The 22,853-nt window shown below is 44.5% G+C and overlaps 1 protein-coding gene across 2 annotated transcripts in view; it reads left to right on the top strand.

The window, feature by feature from the left end:
* Positions 1–22,853, top strand: part of NSF (N-ethylmaleimide sensitive factor, vesicle fusing ATPase) — a 73,862-nt gene that overhangs the window by 36,660 nt on the left and 14,349 nt on the right. For both annotated transcript variants that reach the window (XM_054281427.1, XM_054281428.1), the window contains exons 9-17: positions 7,071–7,270; positions 10,556–10,721; positions 11,151–11,225; positions 12,277–12,464; positions 15,554–15,649; positions 16,353–16,509; positions 18,392–18,525; positions 19,835–19,901; positions 20,091–20,170. In XM_054281427.1, the coding sequence (XP_054137402.1) occupies positions 7,071–7,270; positions 10,556–10,721; positions 11,151–11,225; positions 12,277–12,464; positions 15,554–15,649; positions 16,353–16,509; positions 18,392–18,525; positions 19,835–19,901; positions 20,091–20,170 (1,163 nt within the window). The remainder of the gene's footprint in view (positions 1–7,070; positions 7,271–10,555; positions 10,722–11,150; positions 11,226–12,276; positions 12,465–15,553; positions 15,650–16,352; positions 16,510–18,391; positions 18,526–19,834; positions 19,902–20,090; positions 20,171–22,853) is intronic.

The following is a 22,853-nucleotide window of genomic DNA, read 5'->3' as shown; positions in this document are numbered from 1 at the left end:
AATCTGCTTTTCCAGCTCTAACTTCATTCAGCCTGCGTGTCTAGGAGGGTGTCTAACACATATTTATATCTTTAGGGAAGTCTAAATGTCCTTTTCTTGCTTTTTTTGTTTCCTCAAACTGTCTGAGTGGGGACCTCCATGTTTTCCTAGAGGGAAGTTGTCTCAAAGTTGTTCTGGCTACTTCTTGTAGTCTTGTTTTCTTCTACCCACTTAAAAAGACATTTTCTTAGAATTTTCCAGCTATCAGGTTAATGCTAGCTCTGTACAACACAGTCAGAAAGCAGTTGAGGTTCAAAGGGATCTCTCAATTCAGTCCAACCCCAGAGTTCTCTCCCTTTTCCCTTTACAACACCAGGGATGACATTCACCATCTCCCCCCTGCTTTCTCACCCACCCTGTTCAGGTTCTCACTGATTTTGAGGTGATTTCACCCACTCTGAGCTCCCTTGGGTGAACTTCATGTCCTGGTGATCTGCCAATATCCAACACTTGTGGGCTCTTGTGTCCCTTGTTCTTTTTCTGCTTCTGTTGCCTGTTCCTACCCATTTGTCACTTTTATTAATATCAGCTGTCACAGCAAATGTCAACTCCTCACTGCTGTAAATAAGTATTTAACAGCTTGAACTCAGCATTTGCTGTTGTTTACTCTTCTTCCTTGCTGAGGATGGACCAGTGCTTTCCTAAAGGGATTTCACCTGAAGTGCTCTGCTCACCTTGAGGCACCTGCATCCAGGCTGGGTCTGGGCATTGAATTCCTTTAGGGAGAGCAATGAGGAAGTCCCTGACCTCTGTCACTTGCCTCTCCTTCTGAAAATCAGAGATTGACTTTCCAGGGATGGGGAGGAAAGTGAAGGAGCTGAGTTAATCAGAATTCCTGATGTAATTTGTTCATGTGCTGGGTTGCTGGATGAGTAAAACTGGAAAACTTTGGAGGATGGAGCAGTGCTTTCCTGTCCTCCTCCTCCTAAAGGGATTTCACCTGAAGTTCTCCTCCTTATGGGATTTAACCTGTCTGCTCACCTTGAGGCACCTGGATCCAGGGATTGGCTTTGGTATTCCCCAGGGATGGGGAGGAAAGTGAAGGAGCTGAATTAATCAGAATTCTGATGTAATTTGTTCATATGCTGGGTTGCTGGATGGGTAAAACTGGAAAACTTTGGAGGATGGAGCAGTGCTTTCCTGCTCTTCTCCTCCTAAAGGAATTTCACCTGTCTGCTCACCCTGAGGCACCTGGATCCAGGGATTGACTTTGGTATCCCCCAGGGATGGGGAGGAAAGTGAAGGAGCTGAGTTAATCAGAATTCCTGATGTAATTTATTCATGTGCTGGGTTGCTGGATGGGTAAAACTGGAAAACTTTGGAGGATGGACCAATGCTTTTCTGCTCTTCTCCTCCTAATGGGATTTAACCTGAAGTTCTCTGCTCACCTTGAGGCACCTGGATCCAGGCTGGGTCTGGGCACTGAATTCCTTTAGGGAGAGCAGTGAGGAAGTCCCTGACCTCTGTCACTTGCCTCTCCTTCTGAAAATCAGAGATTGACTTTGGTGTCCCCCAGGGATGGGGAGGAAAGTGAAGAAACTGAATTAATCAGAATTACTGATGTAATTTGTTCATGTGGATGAGCACAACTGGAAAACTTTAGAGGAGGGAACAGGGGGGGTGGCAGGAAAGCTTCTGGGCACAGATTGAGCTGACTTGAAGGTCTTCAGTCCTGGTATGAGAGATGGGACTTGCAAATTCTGCAAAGTCACCAAAGGAAATGATTCCCTTTGAACACAGGAATGTGGAAGTGGGATGGAGGGAGTGGAAGGGGCTTTACACCAAACCTGCAGCAGGGAATTTCTGTATGAGCCATCAGTGGGGTCTGGGAGGGCTTTGCTCCTGCTCCAGGTGGCTGCAGGGGTGTTGGTTGGTGGCATCACCATGGTCTGGCACCCCCAGTTTGTGCCCAGCTGGATGTCCCCATGCCCTGGGGTGTGTGTGTGTGTTCGCAAGGCAGAAATGTTCACCACATTCCCAAATTCCCAGTGGTGGCTTTCTGAGCAGGTGGGAATGAACCAGTTCCCAAATTCCCAGTGTTGGCTTTCTGAGCAGGTGGGAATGACCCAGCTCTGTTCCAGGAATCAGGGAATGCTGGTGGGATTGTGCTGCTGTAATCCAGGTGGGATGGGGATGGAACATCCTGGCTGTGCTCAGCTTCCCACAGAACTGCCTCAGGGATTTGGGATCTTTCTGTAGCTCTCTTAACAGACATTTACTCTTTACTGCTGTGCTTGGTTTTGTTGGTTGATACTCTTACCAAAATCCCTTTTCCTAAGGGTCCTGATGCTGGTTTTGTAGCCAGAGGCATTCTGTTGCAAGTGGCTCTCTGAGATGCTGATTTATTTTCATTTCTAGCACATGCCCTCAGAAATGGATAAATGCCCTTGTCATAAATCTCATTATTGCCTGATAGATGTGTGCACTGAGCTCCTCAGAGCCAGTGGGCTGTGGTGAGGAATCCTTTTCCAAAGATCCACGGAGAGCTTCACTTTGTCTTCTCTTTCTAGCAAAGGATTTGATAAATCCAAACTCTGACCATTGAGAAAATAAAAATTCTGGTTCAGGTGTGACCCAGCTTTGAGTTCAAAGCAGACACTCTGGGCTTACAGCATGAGAGGGAAATTCCACCCAGCTCTACTTGTAGGGAAATTTTGTGGAGGTGAAGCCAGTGAGATGTGGTGAGGAGTCCCTTTCCAGAGATCCATGGAGAACTTCACTTTGTGTTCTCTTTCCAGTGGCAAAGGATTTGATAAATCCAAACTCGGACCATTGAGAAAATAAAAAATCGGGTTCAGGTGTGCTCCAGCTTTGAATTCAAAGCAGACACACTGGGCTTACAGCATGAGAGGGAAATTCCACCCAGCTCTACTTGTATGGAAATTTTGCTTGTGTGGTCTGAAGCCAGTGGGATGTGGTGAGGAATCCCTTTTCAGAGATCCATGGAGAACTTCACTTTGTATTCTCTTTCCAGTGGCAAAGAATTTGATAAATCCAAGCTCTGGCCATTGAGAAAGTAAAAATTCACTTTGTCTTCTCTTTCCATTGGCAAAGGATTTGATAAACCAAAACTCTGGCCATTGAGAAAATAAAAATTCTGGTTCAGGTATGCCCCAGCTTTGAATTCAAAGCAGACACTCTGGACTTATAACATGAGAGGAGAGGGAAATTCCACCCAGCTCTGCTTGCAGGGAAATTTTGTGGAGGTGAAGCCAGTGGGATGTGGTGAGGAATCCCTTTCCAAAGCTCCATGGAGAACTTCACTTTGTATTCTCTTTCCAGTAGCAAAGGATTTGATAAATCCAAACTCTGGCCATTGAGAAAATAAAAATTGTGGTTCAGGTGTGCTCCAGCTTTGAATTCAAAGCAGACACTCTGGGCTTACAGCATGAGAGGGAAATTCCACCCAGCTCTGCTTGCAGGGAAATTTTGCCTAAAATGTGTGGCAGGTGAAGCCAGTGGGATGTGGTGAGGAATCCCTTTCCAGAGCTCCATGGAGAACTTCACTTTGTCTTCTTTTTCCATTGGCAGAGGATTTGATAAATCCAAACTCTGACCATTGAGAAGATAAAAATTCTGGTTCAGGTGTGCTCCTGCTTTGAGTTCAAAGCAGACACTCTGGGCTTACAGCATGAGAGGGAAATTCCACCCAGCTCTGCTTGTAGGGAAATTTTGTGTGTCAGGTGAAGCCTGGGAACCCTGAACTTCCTGTAACCTGCCCCAAGATGAATGTGCAGAGATAAAAATCTCCCTGCTGTGCTGGGGCCTTCCCATCCATGCAGGTTCCTGGTGGTGCATCTGAGTGATCCAATCCCACCAGAATGCTTTGATTTTAATTAAAAAGGGGAATTACACTCCCAAGTAGAAAATCCCTCTTATACTAAATCAGTTCTTCTGATCTCTCCAATAAATTGAAGAGGTAGAATTGAACAAATAGACTTTATCTTGTCTTTGGGCTGGTGATGTTCTGGGTCAAAACAGAGTTTGACTTCCATTGGTAGCACCAGTAACTCTCCCATTCTCAGCAGTTTTTATGAATTTTCCCTCAGATTTTGTTTTTCCCATATTTGAGTTCCTGTTAATGTCCCTATTCAGCCTCAAACTGTCATTGAAGGGCAGAATTTAAGGCTCAGGTTACAGCAATGACCTTTTTTTGGAGCTCATCAAATGATGAACTGGCTGGAGATGTCTGCACAGCTGTAATTTGTGTTTAGAAAGATTTTCTCATAATAATATTGACATTTGGGCCACATAGGTGAAATCAGCAGAGGGGGAGATAAACTTAATCAAAATTCCTGTGTGGTGCAGAGAATCCCACTGTGATTTGAGAGGTAACATTTGGGATTTGTCATCACCTGTCTAATTCTAATAAAGTCCTGCTTGTCCTTAAAACTTTGATTTTAGCCAGGTGGACGTGGCTGTGAGGGGAAATGTCTGCTGGAGCTGCTTGTGGCAGTTTGATTTGCAGAGGAACTAATTGCTTTGGGGGTCTGGAATGTTCTGTCACCTGACTGACACCCTGCTCTCAGTGTTGCCCATTCAGTGGCAACCCAGTCTGGCAGCAGGTGGCCAGTGATGTCCTCACGGTTCAGGCTGAGCCCCCCCAGCTGCCTCAGACACTTCTCATCAGGACTTAGAAGAAAACCAGAAGAACCAAGCAGGCCCAGGGTGTTGGTGTTTGTGTTGTGGCATTCCCTGCAGCACCATGGATCTGCCTGGCTGGGCTGGGAGCACAGCCCTGACCTGCCACAGCCCTGTGGTGGCATCTGTAGCCCTGTGGTGGCCTCTGTAGCTCTTTGGTGGCCTCTGCAGCCCTTTGGTGGCCTCTGTAGCTCTTTGACGGCTTCTGTAACCCTTTGGTGGCCTCTCTAACCCTTTGGTGGCCTCTTTATGCCTTTGCTGTCCTCTGTAACCCTTTGGTGGCCTCTCTAACCCTTTGGTTGCCACTGTAACCCTTTGGTGGCCTCTGTAACCCTTTGGTGGCCTCTCTATGTCTTTAATGGCCTCTTTAACCCTTTGGTGGTCTCTGCAACCCTTTGGTGGCCTCTGTAACCCTTTGGTGGCCTCTCTATGTCTTTAATGGCCTCTTTATGCCTTTGGTTGCCTCTTTAACCCTTTGGTGGCCTCTGTAGCCCTTTGGTGGCCTCGTGTTGGATCCCAGGAGCTGGACCGTTGCTGTGCTGGGGTTTCCCTGCAGAGATCACTTTGCCAGCACCACCCTGGCTGGTGCAGTTTGGTTGCAGAGCAGATCCTGTTCCCCCATGGTCACAATGCCCTCATGGCAGGGATTTGACAGGAACAACTTTTAATTTATCTGTGTCTCACTCCTTCCCCTGTGAGATTTGTCTTCAGTTTATGTTGTTTATGCTTTTGACTCACAGATAGCTCAGTGCTGACTCATGAGTTCTTTAGGCACAGCTCTGGATTTCTGGAGTGAATTTTTTATCTGCAGAGAAGCCCAGCAGGATTGATTTTCCCTCTCAGCTTTATTGCTGGGCTTAGGCAGTGCAGCACTGCTGCTCTCTGGGGTTTGGGAGCATCAGCTGCTCCTCATGGCAGTGTTTTGGAGCTGCACTGCAATGAATGAACCAGAGAGAGAGGGAAGAGAACCTGTGGGGTTACAGGAATTAAATAATATTGAGCAGTTGTTCAGGCTGAAATCAATTCTTTATGCCATAACCTTTAGGAGTAAGTGAAATCACAGCAGAGTGATGAGGGGTGGAATTTGCAGACACCCCCGACATGGGAAGAGATGAGAATCTTGACTCCATGTTTCAGAAGGCTGATTTATTATTTTATGATATATATTATATTACAAGAAAATGATACATTAAAACTATACTAAGGAATATAAGAAAGGATTTCATCAGAAGACTTGAAAGGAAAGGAATGATAATAAAATCTTGTGACTGCTCACAGGTTGCTGTCATTGGTCATCAATAAAAACAATTCACATGCTGGGTAAACAATTCTCCAAATCACATTCCAAAGCAGCAAAACATGGAGAAGCTGAAGCTTCTCAGCTTCTCAGGAAAAAAGATTCTAACAAAAGGATTTTTCATAAAATATGTCCAATATGTGACAATAAGGGATGTTTGTCCTTTACAGGCAGAGTTGCCCAGAGGTGTCACAGCCCTGAGGGCTCTGTGGGATGGGGTGAGGTTACCATGGATGGGTCACATTCTTAAAGAAGTCATCCACAAAAATGGAGTAAAATCAGATTTTCATGTAGTCCTTAAAAAATGGAAAAAACCCTTTGAGCTCCACCATTCCCCAAGCACTCCTGAGGCCTCCAGGTGGCTCTTCAAAATGCAATTTATTGTATCCAAAATGCAGTTTATTCCATCCAAGAGGTTCCAGCAGTCCAGGGTTGTGGGTGACAGAGCTGTGCCCACAGCTGTCAGCTCCAGAGACCTTTTAGTTTAGGTTACACTGCATTTTATACTTTTCTTTTGGTTGCAATGCATTTTATACTTTTCTTTTGGTTACAATGCATTCTATACTTTTCTTTGCTGAGCATCTTCATACAGTAGAACCAATCTATGCCTTAACTTTAATCTACAGCCCATCATAGCTACTGTAATTACCATATTCATGTTATTGTTCTCCAGTCACTGAAAGTTAGTCCATTACAGTTTAAGCCAGCAGTTATTTTTCAGTTTTCTTGCAGTGGAAAATTCTGAGATCTTTTTTCTACTTGCAACATGGGCAGGCTTGTTTGCCTGTGCTATCTTTGTGCTTGGTAAAAACATCTTGTTTGAGGTGGGTTTATCCTTTGCTCTAAGGATGTTCTAACTAACATATCCTTTGCCTCCTTGGTTAGGGCTCAGCAATTCTTTTCTTCTATATCAAAACTTGCTTCCATCTCTATTCCTTCTTCATATTCTATATTCAAAAATCTTTCTGTCAGGCATACCTGTGAGACTTTTGTCAAACTTTCCTCCTTCCCAACACCCTCCTTTATTCTTTGTCTTCTTTGGTCTCTGAGCTGTAGCTCAGCCTTCTCCATGATGCCTTCCCTGTCCCTGCAGGCTGCAAGCACGTGAAGGGGATCCTGCTCTACGGCCCCCCGGGCTGCGGGAAGACGCTGATGGCGCGGCAGATCGGGAAGATGCTCAATGCCAGGGAGCCCAAGGTGGTCAACGGGCCCGAGATCCTCAACAAGTACGTGGGGGAGTCCGAGGCCAACATCAGGAAGCTGTTTGCTGATGCAGAGGAGGAGCAGAGGAGGGTAAGGACACGCTGCCATGGGGTGGTGGGAATGAGAGCAGTGTGGGCTCTGTGAGGGAAGAGAGGAATCTGAATCCATGTTCTCAGAAGGCTGATTTATTATGATATGATATATGATATGATGTGATATGATACGATATGATACTATATTATACAATACTATATTATACAATATCATACCATACTATATAATATATTACATTACATCATATGATCTGTCATATCATATATCATATATCATATATAATATATCATATCATATAATATCTAATAATATATCATAATATAGCTATTATATTATATTATATTATATTATATTATATTATATTTACATTGCATTCCATAATGTCATACTATATCATACCATATCATATTATATTGTATTATATCATATTATAATTATATATATAATATATATTATATTATAATTATTATATATATAATTATTATACCATACTATACCATACTATATTATATATCATATCACACTATATCATGTAATATAATAATATAATATAATATAATATAATATAATATAATATAATATAATACTATATTACATTATATTATATTACATTGTATTACATTACATTATACTATATCATACCATGTCACATTATTATACCATACTATATCATATCATATCATATCATACTATATCACACTGTATCACATTATATTATATTTTATCACATTATATCACAGAGTACTATATTAAAACTATACTAAAGAAATAGAATAAGGATACAGACAGAAGGCTGAACGAGAATGAATAATAAAAACTCGTGACTGACTCCTCAGTCCGACACAGCTGATGGTGATGGGTCATTAAGTAAAAACAATTCACATGAAACCTATCAAACATGCACTTGTTGGTAAACAATCTTCAGACACATTCCAGAGCAGCAAAACAGGGAGAAGCAAATGGGATAATAATGTTTTTTCTCTGAGGCCTCTCAGATTCTCAGCAGAAAAAAATCCTGGTGAAGGGATTTTTCAGAAAATGTAACAGTAACAGACCAGGAGAGACTGGAAAGGGTCTGGAATCTCAAAATTACTGCTTGCATTAAAGACAGAGTTCTTGGAGCCCTGGTTACTGAGAATTTAGCACCTCACACATTTGATCCCAACCCTAACAGAAAGAAAATAAGACTCAACACAGAGTCACTGCTTGGCTTGGGGTTTTGGTTATTCCTGGTGAGTTGTGGAGTATTGGTGTTGTGCAGGCTCACTCAGTATCAGCTGTGAAAACAGCCTTGGAAGCTGGAAAAGGCAGCTGGGCTCCCTAAAACTCAGACTGTGCAAATTTTCCTATGTTTTTGGTCTTTTTTTTTTTTTTTTTTTTTTTTTTTTTTTTTTCCTGGGTGAGACATAATTGAATCTGTTTGGATTTTTCTGACTAAATTAAGCTGGCACATAAGCTTTCAGGTTTTTAGGTTGCAGACATATTGGTATGTGACAGCACTTACTATAATCAATACATGGTTAATTTTTCTCATGGATGAAAATAATGTCTTGAAAACTAGAGATCTTTGAAACTGGAAGTGAAGATAAAGATTCTTTTTCCAGTGATGTTTTTTATCCATTGCTTGGATTTTTCTTACTAAATTAAGCTGGCACATAAGCGTTCAGGTTTTTGGGTTGCAGGCATATTGGTATGTTACGGCACTTGAAGTGTTATAACCTATACATGGTTAATTTTTCTCAGCAGAAAACTAATGGATGAGAATGTCTTGAAACTAGAGATCTTTGAAACTGGAAGTGAATATAAAGATTCTGTTTTTTTCCAGTGATGTTTTCTATCCATTGCTTTAGCTGGCTTTCAAAACCCCAATCCTTATTTTCATGGTATAAATACTTCTTTCATGTGTGCTATGGTAATTTTTCTCTGCTGTGGATCACTTGATCTTGATAGATTTTTCTGATAAAGAAAATCAAATGTCAGGCTAGTCACAGTTAAATACAGGGAAGTCTTTTACAAGTCATTAGCAAATGATCCCTTAATTTTATTCAGCTCACAAGCTCAGGTTTTGGTGGTGACTTGAAATAATCTCATTTCTTCAGCAGAAGGTTTATTAGTCAGTCAGTCAGCTCTGTGTGGTAACACAGACCCATGTGAGCAATCTCCTGGTGGCTGCAGCATCTCTGGGAGCTGCTTTGCCTTGGCAATAACACACCTGTGAAAATCCACTCAATATTGGCTGCAGGGGCTGGGCCTGATGACAGCTGGGAGATTAAAAAGGTCTCCCAAAGGTTGGCATTGTGCTGCCTGTGTCTGGGGCAGATTGCCAGGCCCAGCACATGCACCCAGTGATAACGTGGGCTGCCCTGGCCACAAAAGATGTTTTAGAGGTGGAATTTGAAGGGGAAGAGCTTCATAATGCAGTCACAAAAAGCATCCTGTTCTCTTAGCAGCTGCAACTCCCTCACCCCTGAGTGAACCTGGAAATGGCAGTGCTGGGGCTGACTGGACTCCTTAAAAACATTATCAACAAAGCTGCTCTGGCAAGCTGGGGATTTACCAAGTTCAGTGCAGCCTGGGGTGTTCCCTCCCTCCACAGACAGGCCTTGTTCCCTGTCCCTGGTACCTGTCCCTTTCCCAGGTGCTGAGTGCTGGAGCCCTTTGAGCTCTGGCCTTTGCTTGGCTTGCTCAGCCTTGTTCTCTTCCGTAAAACCTGTGCAGCTGCAAAGTCCTGAGTTTGAGCAGAGCCCCCTGAGCCCTCTGATGTGGAGATGGCCAGGAGGTTCCCCTGGAGAGGGGTGAGATGCACAAACACACACAGGTGTGATACTGAGCACACAGGGACTCTCAGTGCTGTGTCTGTCACATTAACATTTTCTGAAAAATCCCTTCACCCAGGATTTTTCCCCTAGGAAGCTGAGAAGGCTCAGAGAAAAATGAAAACAATAATAATCTCATTTGCTTCTTCTGTGTTTTGCTCATGTGGAATGTGTTTGGAGATTGTTTATCCAACACGTTGGTTTCTGGTGTGAGTTGTTTTCACTCTTTGGCCAATCAGTGCCAAGCTGTGTCAGGACTCTGGAAGGAGTCACAAGTTTTCATTATTATCTTTTTAGCCTACTGTAGGTATCCTTTCTGTATTCTTTAGTACAGTTTAGTATAGTATTCTTTAATATAATGTAGTATCATAAAATAATACATTATCCTTCTGAGGCCATGGAGTCAGATTCATCATTTCTTCCTGCAAATACAACTCTGTGTCTGTGTGGCTGAGCTTGGTGTTGATTTTGGAATCTGGTGACACTCCTGTCCTCTCTCCCCCAGCTTGGAGCCAACAGTGGGGTGCACATCATCATTTTTGATGAGATTGATGCCATCTGCAAGCAGAGGGGCAGCATGGCTGGCAGCACGGGCGTGCACGACACCGTGGTGAACCAGCTGCTCTCCAAAATCGATGGTGTGGAGCAGCTCAACAACATCCTGGTCATTGGTAGGTGGGGTTTGCTCTGTCCTGAGGGCTGGGGTTTGGTCAGCTCAGGCTGCTGTTGGAGCAGGTTTAAAGGGAAATGCTGCTGTGGTTGGCAGATATTGCTGCTTTCAGCAATTTCCTTATTTAGTGTTTGGTAAGGAGGGTTTCGTAGTTTAGGGGAACCTGCAAGGACTGATAGAATGGATGTATCAGCCTGGGGGGGAGTGGGGCTGCTCCTGCTGTGCTTGTCCTGCTGCAGGAGCCAAGGACAGACAGACAGAGCCACAGGAACAGGTTTGATCCCTGTTGTGATGACTCTCCCTGAGCATTTCAGAAGATGAGTGCCTTCTGTCTGTTTTCTTGGGACTCTTTGAGTGTCTCCCTACCTCTGTGGGCTGTAAACCCACTCAGGCAGCTCAGATAACTGTTTTGTTTTATCTTTGACTCCAGGGATGACCAACAGACCTGACCTGATTGATGAGGCCCTGCTGAGGCCGGGGAGGCTGGAGGTGAAGATGGAGATTGGTAAGAGCCCATTTCCTCAGCTCCATGGACCTACAGCAGCAAAGCAAATACAGATCCTAATGTGAGCAATCCCCAGCACGGCTCAGGTGCTGAAATTCCTGCATCAATTAAATCAGACCAATAAAGCACCACTTTGGACTTCCCTAGTGATAAACCTGCTCTGAGTTTCTGCCCTGCAGGGTGGGCAGGCAGGACCCTGAATATTTGTGTGAAGGAAAGGAGGCAAATAATGGTACAGATCATTCCTGGGTGGAAATTGCAGGAAGGAGAGGCAGGAACAGTGGGTGAACTAAAAGTGGACCAAGAACTTGATTTGCCATTTCATCTGGCAACTGGAAAAGCAGCTGTCAGTAACTAGAAAGGGACCTTTGTGCACACCCAGTGAGGGTAAATTAGGGAATGTCTGATCATGTAGGCTTTGTTAAGAAAATATGCCCAGATCATCTTAGATTCATGACAGCAAATCACTGACTTTGCATTTGAGATCAGAATTTGGTCAGTGAAGGTTGTGAGTGAAGCTGCTCCTGGTGAGGAGGGGACACTGTGTGGGATTTTTGGGGTCCCCAGATGAAGGAAGGAAATGATGAATCTGACTCCATGTTCTTAGAAGGCATATATTATATTATATTATATTATATTATATTATATTATATTATATTATATTATATTATATTATATTACTAAAGGAGAGAGAGAGAGGATACAGACAGAAGGCTTAACAAAATAATAATGAAAAATTTGTGACTGTCTCCAGAGCTTTGACACAGCTGGGCTGTGATTGGTCATTAAATTAAAGCAATTCACATGAAACCAATCAAACAAGCACCTGTTGGATAAACACTCTCCAACCACATTCCAAAGCAGCAAAACACAGGAGAAACAATCAGATAATATTGTTTTCATTTTTCTCTGAGTCTTCTCAGCTTCCCAGGAGAAGAAATCCTGGCCAAGGGATTTTTCAGAAAATGTGACAGTGACAACGCTGAGGGGAGGGTCAGGGGGTTTGCAGTGCTGTGCTCAGGGGTTTTGTGTGTTTTTTCCCCCATCCCAGGCCTGCCAGATGAGAAGGGCCGATTCCAGATCCTGCACATCCACACAGTGAGGATGAGGGAGCACCAGCTGCTGGCTGAGGATGTGGACATTGCAGAGCTGGCAGTGGAGACCAAGAACTTCAGTGGTGCTGAGCTGGAAGGTTTGGTTCGAGCTGCTCAGTCCACTGCCATGAACAGACACATCAAGGTCAGTCCTGTCATCTCCTTCTGGGGTAAAAAAGGGAAAGTAATTCTGTTTGGAATATGGAATGTCTACCTCCAAATGGAAAGGGGCCTATCAGTGTACCTTAGGGGATGAAATTCACTTTTTCCCTGTGCTTTTCTTTCATTCTGAATTCCCTCTTCCCTGTCCTGCCCTCCAGGTGCCTCTTGCACAGCTTGAAGGGGTGGTTTTTGAGGATGTGTTGCCAAAAACTGAAAGTCTTGAGCACAGTTTGTGCATTGGGCCCAGGAGATGAGGTGGGAATTAGAACAGCCATTTCTAGGGAGGCTGTGCTGGAGCCTGAGCAGCTCAGTGTGTTGATAAATGTTCTGTAAGGAGGGGGAGGTTACAACCTCAGAGCTGGTTTGGGGGCATAAAGACAAAGGTGGAGGTGTGCAGGGGGCATTTGGAAGGATGGCAGTGAATTTTGGGTGTCCTGTGGGAGAGAAAATTCGGACAGGTGAAGGGATGGGGACTGACCTGGCCATCAGCTGGGGTCAAGTTCTTGGAGCTGGAATGAAATCCCCATATCAGTGAAAAATACCAAAATAGCAAGGTTAGAATTTACCAGGAGAGGTAAAGAGCAAAAGTGGGGCTGTGATCAAATCCCTGGTGTGCTTGGGTCATGCTGGAACCAGGGTGTGGATGGCAGCAAGGAGTCAGAGGTACAGGGGGGTTTTCTTTGGAAAAATGGTTAAACTGGGATTCCTCAGCCTGAGAAAGCATGGGAAGGGTCATGGAGAGTGTGCTGGGATCAGGGAGTGGGGATGGCTCCTCACTGTTTCCTCTGCAAGAACCAGAAGGGCAGAGAGATGTGCTTTGTGTGGAGAAGTGTTCCAGCCATGGAAGGAATCCTCTGCTCCAAATCCAAATTCAGGGAGCTTTGTACAAAACCTTCCACTGCAGATAAGGGCTGGCACAGTGATCACCCCACATCCTCTGGTTCATGCAGCCTTCCCAAGCCCCTCAGCTCTCAGGGAACACCTCCCTGCCCTCCCATCCCTCTGGCTGCAGGGCCATGAAATGTCAGGGCTGGGAAGGCACAGGCAAAGCTCAGTATTCAGTGGTGTTGAAATATGAGATGATGAGGGGGTGAGGAAGGAGCCTGAGGCTCAGCCCTGCTCCCCTGGCCAGGACTGGGGGCAGCTCCTGCAGGAAAAGCCCTGGACATCAATCCCACAGCACAGGGACTGTGAAAATCTGCTCAGCCTCAAATGTGAGGAGAGCAAATCACACTTTCATTTAAGTGAGAAATCATTTGCTGCTTAGACATTTGTGTCTCCTGGGAGTGCTCTTTCAAAAAGAAAAATTACTCTTCCTGCTAATTAGTCTTGTATAACCACAATACTTGACAAGTTACAAGTTATTGTTTCATATAGCAGAAAACCACAAACATCATCACTTTCTCATTTCCTTGTGCTCTGCCTCAAAAAAAAATCACTTCTGGATTCTTCCCTTCGCAGGCAAAACATTTTCCTTAAATAATTAATTTTGCTTATAGCTGATGTTTTCTCAGTGCTGGAGTTTAGGGTGAGTTTGGGGAGCGTTGGTGTTTGATCTATTCCCTGTTGTGCCCAGAATTCATGTGGGAAAAGGGGAGATGGCAATGTGCAAATGTGAAAGAGCAGTCCCCTCCTCTGGGGTGCTTTGTGATGCACATCTCAGCAATGTATGCCTGTGTTTTCCACATGGGAAGTGGCCTCGTGTTGTTTTGCTTTTCAGACACTTTGACATAGTAATTTTGGGTAATGTTCTTTATTCTGAAATTGCTTTTAGCTAAATGAAGCAGTAAAATACTTTATTCTTTCCTGCAAGTACTGAAAACTTAAAATATACATCACAGGCCTGACCTAGTTTTCAGAAGCACCTGTGAGAAGCCAGAGCACAAATGGAAAATGAAGGGGCATTGTCTTCTGAATCATTTAAACAAGAGTTTAAATCATCTCTCAAAGTGTGTGTGTGAAAAATTAAAGCATGAGCTCATTAAAGGCTGGGGAGGTAAAAGCCCCCTGGTTTTAAGTGTGCACACAACTTCAGGAATTTATTGAGTGTTTTAGGTGCCTTCATCTCCCTCTGCAAAACAGAAAAGTGATTATCTGTACTAAAGATTCCCTCAGTTTTTGATTTGGCTGTGTGTTTGTGCCTTGTGGGTGTTTTTGGGAGAAGGGACTCTCCTTTCAGCCATGCTCTGGCACAGCAGGATTGCCCAGCCTTGGGTCCTGTGCTTGCAAATGCAGCTCCTCTAGACAAGCCCCATGTCAATATTTTTATTGTTATTTTTCCTTCCCATGCTCTGGTGCACTCTGTTCTTGCAGATCCCTGTTGGAGGGGAGTGTCTGAGACACATCTCTGAGGGTTAAATGTAATTTATTTGTCTTAGTTTCCCTGCTCTAAAGGGTATCTGTGTAATCCCAGTAAGTTCTAGAAGTTTGAACTGGGCTGAGGTCAGTCCCACACTGACCCCACTTATTATAAATATAATTATATTATATATATAATTAGAAATATACGATATATATAATTAGAAATATATGACATACATAATTATATATTATATTATATTATATTATATTATATTATATATCATATTATATATCATATTATGTTATATTATTTAATGTGAAATTATATGAAGTTATACAAAATTATATTGTATGAAATTATATTATATTATATGAAAATGATAGACTAAAACTATACTAAAGAAAGAGAAAGGAGACATCAGAAGGCTAAACAAGAATGAATAATAAAATCTTGTGACTGACCAGAGTCTGACACAGCTGGACTGGGATTGGTCATTAATTAAAAACAATTCACATGAGACCAATCAAAGATGAACCTGTTGGGAAGCAACCTCCAAACCACATTCCAAGTAATCAGATAATTATTGTTTCCATTTCTTTTCTGAGGCTTTTCAGCTTCTCAGGAGAAAAATCCTGGCAAGGAAATTTTCCAGCAAATATCACAGTGGGGTGGGACAGCTGCCCTGAGTGGCTCCAGGAGAACCCAGCAAATGCCCTCACAGGAGGATTTTTATTATTGACCCCACAGTGTGGCCTTTATTGCCTTTCTAGGCCAGCAACAAAGTGGAGGTGGACATGGAGAAGGCAGAGAGCCTGAGAGTGACCAGAGGAGACTTCTTTGCATCCTTGGAGAACGACATCAAACCAGTAAGTGGGGACTGTGGGGCTGCAGGAACAGCCACCAGAGCAGTCAGATGGGAGGGAAGGACACTTCCTTTGGGGTCACACAGCAGTGGTGACCCATGGGCTGTCATGTGAAGAGCTCTGAGCTCTCTGTTGCTGCCCAGAGAGTCTTAAAGAGAACTAGAACAGATAAAGGACAGCTGGAGGTTTCTTCTCCTTGTCCACTTTTTGGCCACTTCATTTCCTGGGGGCATAAAGACAAAGGTCACCTGTGGAGATCTGCATTTGGAAGGATGTCAATGCACAGGATGCCAGGGAATTTTGGGTGTCCTCTGGGAGAGAGAATTCACACAGGTGGAGGCAGGGATGGGGGGCTGACCTGGCCATTCTTGGAGCTGCAATGACAGCTCTACCCTGGGCTGTAGGAGGAGGTTTAAGCCTCATTTCTGAGAATTGTCTCCACACAATGAGGAGTCAGAACCCACTGGCAACTTGCACTGACTAGAACTGCTTGTGAGGGCCTATGAAAAGATGATTCTGAGCATGCCTGGTCTCCACCTGTGTTCAGCCCTCTGAGCTGGAATGCTGTGAGTCACCAGGGATTGTGACTGTCTCACTTCAGCATCTCCCAGAACCTTGCTCCTGGTCATTTTTGTTTAATTATTTCATGATTTTTCAATGGGATGAAAAATTATTTGCTAAAAGAAGTATTCCCTGTCTTCTACAGGCATTTGGAACCAACCAGGAGGACTATGCCAGCTACATCATGAATGGCATCATCAAGTGGGGGGACCCAGTGACCAGGGTGCTGGATGATGGGGAGCTGCTGGTGCAGCAGACCAAGAACAGCGACCGCACTCCCCTGGTCAGCGTGCTGCTGGAAGGTACAGCTGGGGAAAAACACCTGGGAATGCCTCTGGAGGCTGCTCTGCTCACCTCTGACACCCTGAACCTGCAGGAAACACCCTGGGGGAGAAATGGAGCTGGGCTCTTCGAGTTTGCTTGGGTGAAATTGGTTTGGGTGTTAAAATTGCTCAGCCAAAGGGATCCTGTGGCTGGAAGAGGGGAGAAGGGAATGTGCCCAGTGAATAACCAAAATGTGCCCACTAAATAGCCAAAATGTGCCCAGTGAATAACCAAAATGTGCCCAGTGAATAAGCAACATGTGCCCGGGGAATAACCCAAATGTGCCCAGTAAAGAACCAAAAGGTAGCCAGTGAATAACAAAATGTACCCACTAAAGAACCGAAATGTGCCCCCTGAATAACCCAAATGTCCCACTGAATAACCCAAATGTACCCACTAAATAACCAAAATGTACCCAATGAATAACCAAAGTGTCCCACTGAATAACCCAAATGTACCCGGTGAATAACCAAAATATGCCCAGTGAATAAACAAAATGTGCCCAGTGAATGACCCAAATGTACCCAGTAAATAACCCAAATGTACCCAGTGAATAATCAAAATGTGCCCACTAAATAGCCAAAAAGAACCCAGTGAATAACCACAATGTGCCCACTGAATAACCAAAATGTACCCACTAAATAATCAAAATGTACCCAATGAATAACCCAAATGTACCCACCAAATAACCCAAATGTACCCACCAAATAACCCAAATATACCCACTAAATAACCAAAATGTGCCCAGTGAATAAGCCAAATGTACCCAGTAAATAACCCAAATGTACCCACTGAATAACCCAAAAGAACCCAGTGAATAAGCAAAAGTACCCACTAAATAACCAAAATGTACCCAGTGAATAATCCAAATGTACACAGTGAATAACCAAAATGTCCCACTGAAAAACCAAAATGTACCCAGTGAATAACTAAAATATCCCACTAAATAACCCAAATGCCAAATGTACCCACTAAATAACCCAAATGTGCCCAGTGAAAAACCCAAATGTACCCAGTGAGTAACCTGAATTTGGCTGGTTTACAGTGGAGATGTCTCCAGCTGAGTCAGTTGTCTGAATTCTCTTTGAAGTCACTGGAGAGCTCATCAGTGCAATTAGCTGAGCTCAAACAGCCACATTTGGGAGTTTCTGTCAGTTAAAGGTGGATTCCCTCTATCCAGTTACTGCCTAAGGAGAGTTTTCAGATATTGGAAACTGCTTCCAGTATCTGTGTTAGAGGTTTTGGAGGAGAATTTGTTATACTGGAATAGAATTTGTTATTTATCTCTTCCCTTTTTCCTTTCCCAAAGTCCAAAAAGATGCATTACCTCTGTAGCTTTGGAGTTAACCCTGAGTAATTCCTTGTGTAAGTGCCCAGCAATTTCTTCTGTCCCTCCCAACTGATTCATGTTGGCTGCATGGATTCAGGTGTGCCTTTGGTCTCTGAATTATCCTGAATTCAGGAAAATAACAAATTATATTTGCCAGTATTTGGTGTGCCTGCTGCTGGCTTGTTTGCCAAGGTGCCAGCAGAAATCATACTGAGACAGGACAAAAGCTCAAGAAATTTATCCTAAACACATTTTGGTGCCATGGCTGCTCCTACAGAAAGTGTAATGCCATATTTTGTGTTGTGGTAAATCATTCTGCATATGCTCAAGCAGTTCCATTAATTGCCTTCATGTGGAGGGTTGGGTTGCAGCAGGAGTTAATGTGTTCCTTCTGCAAGCAGGAAAAACATTCATTTCACACTGCAGATGCCTCTGGATGGAATTCTAAACATACCCTTGGCATCATTCACACTGAGCATTGTCAGAGCTGTTTTCTCCCTTGTTTATTCCTTGTTTGTCCTTTGCTGCAGGCCCCCCCCACAGTGGGAAGACTGCTTTAGCAGCAAAAATAGCAGAGGAATCCAACTTCCCCTTTATCAAGATCTGTTCTCCTGATAAGATGATTGGGTTTTCTGAGACAGCCAAGTGCCAGGCCATGAAGAAGGTACGTGTGTGTCACCCCCTGTGCCTGGTGACAGCCCAGTTCTGGGTTCTCTCCTGCAGGGAAAGGTGAATTACCTTTGGGATGGTTTTCTGCTCTTTCTAGGTCTGGAAATCCTGCATATATTTATTTATAAAGTTGAATGTATCACAGAATTGTAGAATGGATTGGGTTGGGAGGGACCTTAAAGCTCATCCAGTGCCACCCCTGCCATGGCAGGGACACCTTCCACTGTCCAGGTGGCTCCAATCCCTGTCCAGCCTGGCCTTGGGCACTGCCAGGAATCCAGGGGCTGCTCTGGGCACTCTCTGCCAAGTCCTCTCACCCTCACAGGGAACAATTCCTGCTCAACCCTGTCCTCTGGCAGTTTGAATCCAATTCCTCTTGTCCTGTCACACCAGACTCCTGTCCCAATGTTTGTGTGGCACTGAGTCTCTCAGGGGAGGTTTCAATTCTCAGTTCTGGTGTGAGATCCTGACAAACAGCAGAACAGATCTGGGGTGAGCAGGGCTGGAGCTCTGCCTGTGGAGGGGGAGCCAGGAAGGGCTTAGGGATGCACTTGGGGAGGGCAGATCCTGCCTGAGTGGGACTGGGATCTGTTCTGGGGTGCGGTTTTTATTGAAACACGAGGTTTAACAACCTGGGCAGCCAGGGAATGGGAATGAGTGGAACATTTTCATTTCCTGGGAATGGTACTGAATGTGAACTGAATGTTACTCTGATCACATTGGTGCAGAGCTGTAGAGTTTGTAAGGGAAGGAAAGTTCTTATGAGAAGCAGTGGAGATCCAGTTTGTGACTTGGATTCCAAAAGGAGCATTTGGATTCACTGGAATCAGGGTTTGCTGGAGGCACCACTGCTGTCCTTATTGCTGCCTCCTGCTCACACCCAGAGCTGCTCCAGGAAGGGTGAGTGGGCTGAGATCCAGCCCTGGGTCAGTCCCTTCTCCCTGCAGGGCTGTTCTGCACAGTGCTCAATAACCTGAGGAGAAAAGCTTCACAGCTGTGTCACAGCTGGGCAGGTTCTCTGTGTGTGTGTGTGTGACATTATCAGTGTTGCCCCAGCTCCTAAAACACAGGAATGGTGCTGGTTTCTCTCTGGATTACAGTGAGCCTCAGGGCAGTAAATGAATAAATAAACCAAATTTGTGGAGATGCCAGTGTTTTACTGCCTGCAGGGAGCCTGATCTCTCATTCCCCACCTGTTTCATTCTCAGATTATTCCTCTCAGTGCTGCTGTGTTCAGCTGAACCCACATGAGCAGGCCCAGCTGTGGCTGAGGTTTAACCCTGAGATATTTCACTGTTTTTCAGATCTTTGATGATGCCTACAAGTCCCAGCTCAGCTGTGTTGTTGTGGACGACATTGAGCGACTTTTAGGTGAGTCAGGAGGAGGGAGAGCTGTGCTGGCTGCTGCAGAAATATTGATGCATTTGCAATATTGAAACATTGCAAACTGGAAATTATCTGGAACCATTTACTTCGGGGTCATTGAACTGTTTTTGCTACAGTGAAGTGGATTAAATGTGCACCTGCTCCATGGATATTAAAATGAGTTTTTCCTTTCAGATTATGTCCCAATTGGACCTCGATTTTCCAACTTGGTTTTGCAAGCCCTTCTGGTGCTGCTGAAGAAAGCCCCACCTCAGGTAAGGCAGGGATGGGACAGTGGGAGCTGTCCCTGCAGGAATGGACAGTGGGAGCTGTTCCTGTCCCTGTTCCTGCAGGGATGGGCAGTGGGAGCTGTCCCTGTCCCTGTTCCTGCAGGAATGGACAGTATGAGCTGTCCCTGTCCCTGTCCCTGTCCCTGCAGGAATGGGCAGTGGGAGCTGTCCCTGTCCCTGTCCCTGCAGGAATGGGCAGTGGGAGCTCTGTGGCTGCCTCAGTGCTGTTAATGCTTTGTCTGAATCAGCCACTTTAATCCCAGCCTGCTGCTCCTCATTCACTTGGACATTTCTAGGATAACCACAAGGGATTCAGCTTGAAATATTTAATTACTAGGGGCTGGATCTTCTGCACTTAGTCCTAAAAATACTGACTAAGGAAAGGAGTTTAACCTTCACCATGTAAAGCTGAATTGTGCCAGCCCTGGCTCAGCCATGTGCTCCCTCCCTATTTATAGATCACTTTCTGTGTAATCTGTGATTGTGCTTGTCAGGGGTTTAATTTGCTCTTAACTTGAAATGATCAGGTGTTAATTACAGTGATTGAGGGGAGCTTAAGATCTTGTCTCTCGTGCTGATCCTGTCTGCTTGCACTTTGTGGCTTGATGAGATTTAGGAGCATCACAAATGCTGAGGGTTCTGCAGCTCCTTTCTTGTTTGCCATTTTCCTGTCCTTCAGTGCCTTTCTGCTCTGTGTGTCAGAGATCTGCATGAATAAATAACATCCTAACAGGAACACCTTGAAAGTTGGTGTCAGGAAAAAGCACAGAAGCTCAGTGTGGGTGAAGTCAGTTTTTTTGTCATGTTTAATATCCTGGCACAGGAGTGTGTGAGTGTTGTTTTCATTAGAGAGTTTGGTGAAAAGACCTTTCAAATCCAGCACTTTGAACTAAATTGTAATGCCACAGGCCTGTGTGAGTGTCAGCCTGGGAGAACAAAGATTTTCCCAGTTTCTAGGCCATGTGAAGCCTGTAACAACACAACAGCATCTAAATTTTATCACATGCTTGGAGCAGAGCAGCTCCTGTGTGCAGCAGCACAGCCATTCCTGCTCCCCTCATCTCCTGTAATCTCTGACCTGCTGTTCCCAAAAATCACTGGGGAAAACAGAACTTGATTTCAAATGAACTTAAAATATTAAATTTTCCATTTGCCCATTGCATCCTGGATGTGTGCTGCTGCTGGGCTGCATGAGAGCATCCTCCGGTCAGGTAACACCTGCAGCGGAGGGCTCAGCTCTGGGCTCATCCCTTTTCTAGAAGGCAGAAGGGCAACACCTCTGTTGTGTCCCCCTGTCAGCACAGAGGGATCTTGGGCTCCAAATTGGGGCATTTTGCCTAAAAAAGGACAGGATTACTCCAGGCCTAAGGCAGTGCCTGTGTGTGATCTCTGGTGATGGAAGAACTGGGCTGGGAATGCCCTGGTTGTGAATCTGACACCGAATGATCTCAAGCTGTTCCTCCTTCCTTGGTGATTTACTCCCATGTTCTGCCTGGTTTTTGGGAGTTTGGCTTGAATGCTGATTTTCTGTGGGCTGAACACGTGGCACATTGCCTTCACCATGGCTGCTGTGGAAATGAAGGAGGAAAAAAGTGAATTTTTCTGAAAATGGGACTGCATGATCAGTACCTGAACCCTGTGCTGTGGGATGACCCTGGGATTCTGGAACAGGAACAAATCCCAGCAAATCATCACAGAGGAGCTGGCTGAGGGCAGCTTTTTCAGTTTCCTGCCCTTTGGGTGGCACCTGGGGCTCACACAGGCTGCAGCTCAGATATTTGCCAAGTTTGCACTTGTTGCAGAGATTTGTGCTCAGCAGGGTTTGAAATGCCCTGGGGGCTGGGAGACTCTGCCTTGACAGCCAATATTATGGTGACTTAAGCCATAAATTGTTGGAGGGTAGAGAGGAGTGAGTTTGCTGAGGAAATGTCACTGGTTGATTGATCATGTGGAATATTTTTGCTTTTTTTAATATTTTAAGTGTCCAGTGTTGGCTTTGTGGGAATCAGGACTTTGGGCTGCCCTGCTCTGGCAATTCTGGCTCTTCCTGGTGTGTTTGTAGTGAATTGCCTGGCATAGCCATGGCATGTGGGGATCTTGGGCATTTAAAAACCCAAAGCTGTGTGTAAGAAATTGAGTTGTGCAGGAAAAGCTTTTTCTGCTGTGACACTTTACTGTTAAAATGTTGGATTTGGACACAAAGACTCTTTGGGGGTTTTGAACTCAGGTAAGGAACCCATGATGGAAATAATCCTGAGGGTTGATCAACACCTTCCAAATCCCCTCTGAGATTACAAGTTTTCTTGAGGAGCAGTTTTTTTGCTGGGAATGGCTGATTTCAGGGGTTACTGGAATTTGGGATGCAGATCCAGGCTCTAAGTGCATCAGTGGCACTGACCTGCATGGGAACAAAGCACTTTGGGTTTCTGTGGGATTGGAATCATGGTGTAGCATCATTCCTTGTAAAAATGATGTGCTGAGAGGAATTCTTGGATTTCGACACAAAGAATCTTTGGGGGTTTTGAACTCAGGTAAGGAACCCATGATGGAAATAACCCTGAGGGTTAATCAAAACCTAACCCTCAGGAAATAATCCTGAGGGTTGATCAGCACCTTCCAAGTTCCCTCTGAGATTACAAGTTTTCTTGAGGAGCAGTTTTTTTGGAGG

This window comes from Melozone crissalis, unplaced genomic scaffold (assembly GCF_028551555.1).
Source record: "Melozone crissalis strain CALT ecotype California unplaced genomic scaffold, PUWL_Pcris_2 ptg000032l_1, whole genome shotgun sequence".
Taxonomy (NCBI): Eukaryota; Metazoa; Chordata; class Aves; order Passeriformes; family Passerellidae; genus Melozone; species Melozone crissalis.
Note: the sequence above shows the minus strand (reverse complement) of the source record. Positions and strands in the feature narration are given on the sequence as shown.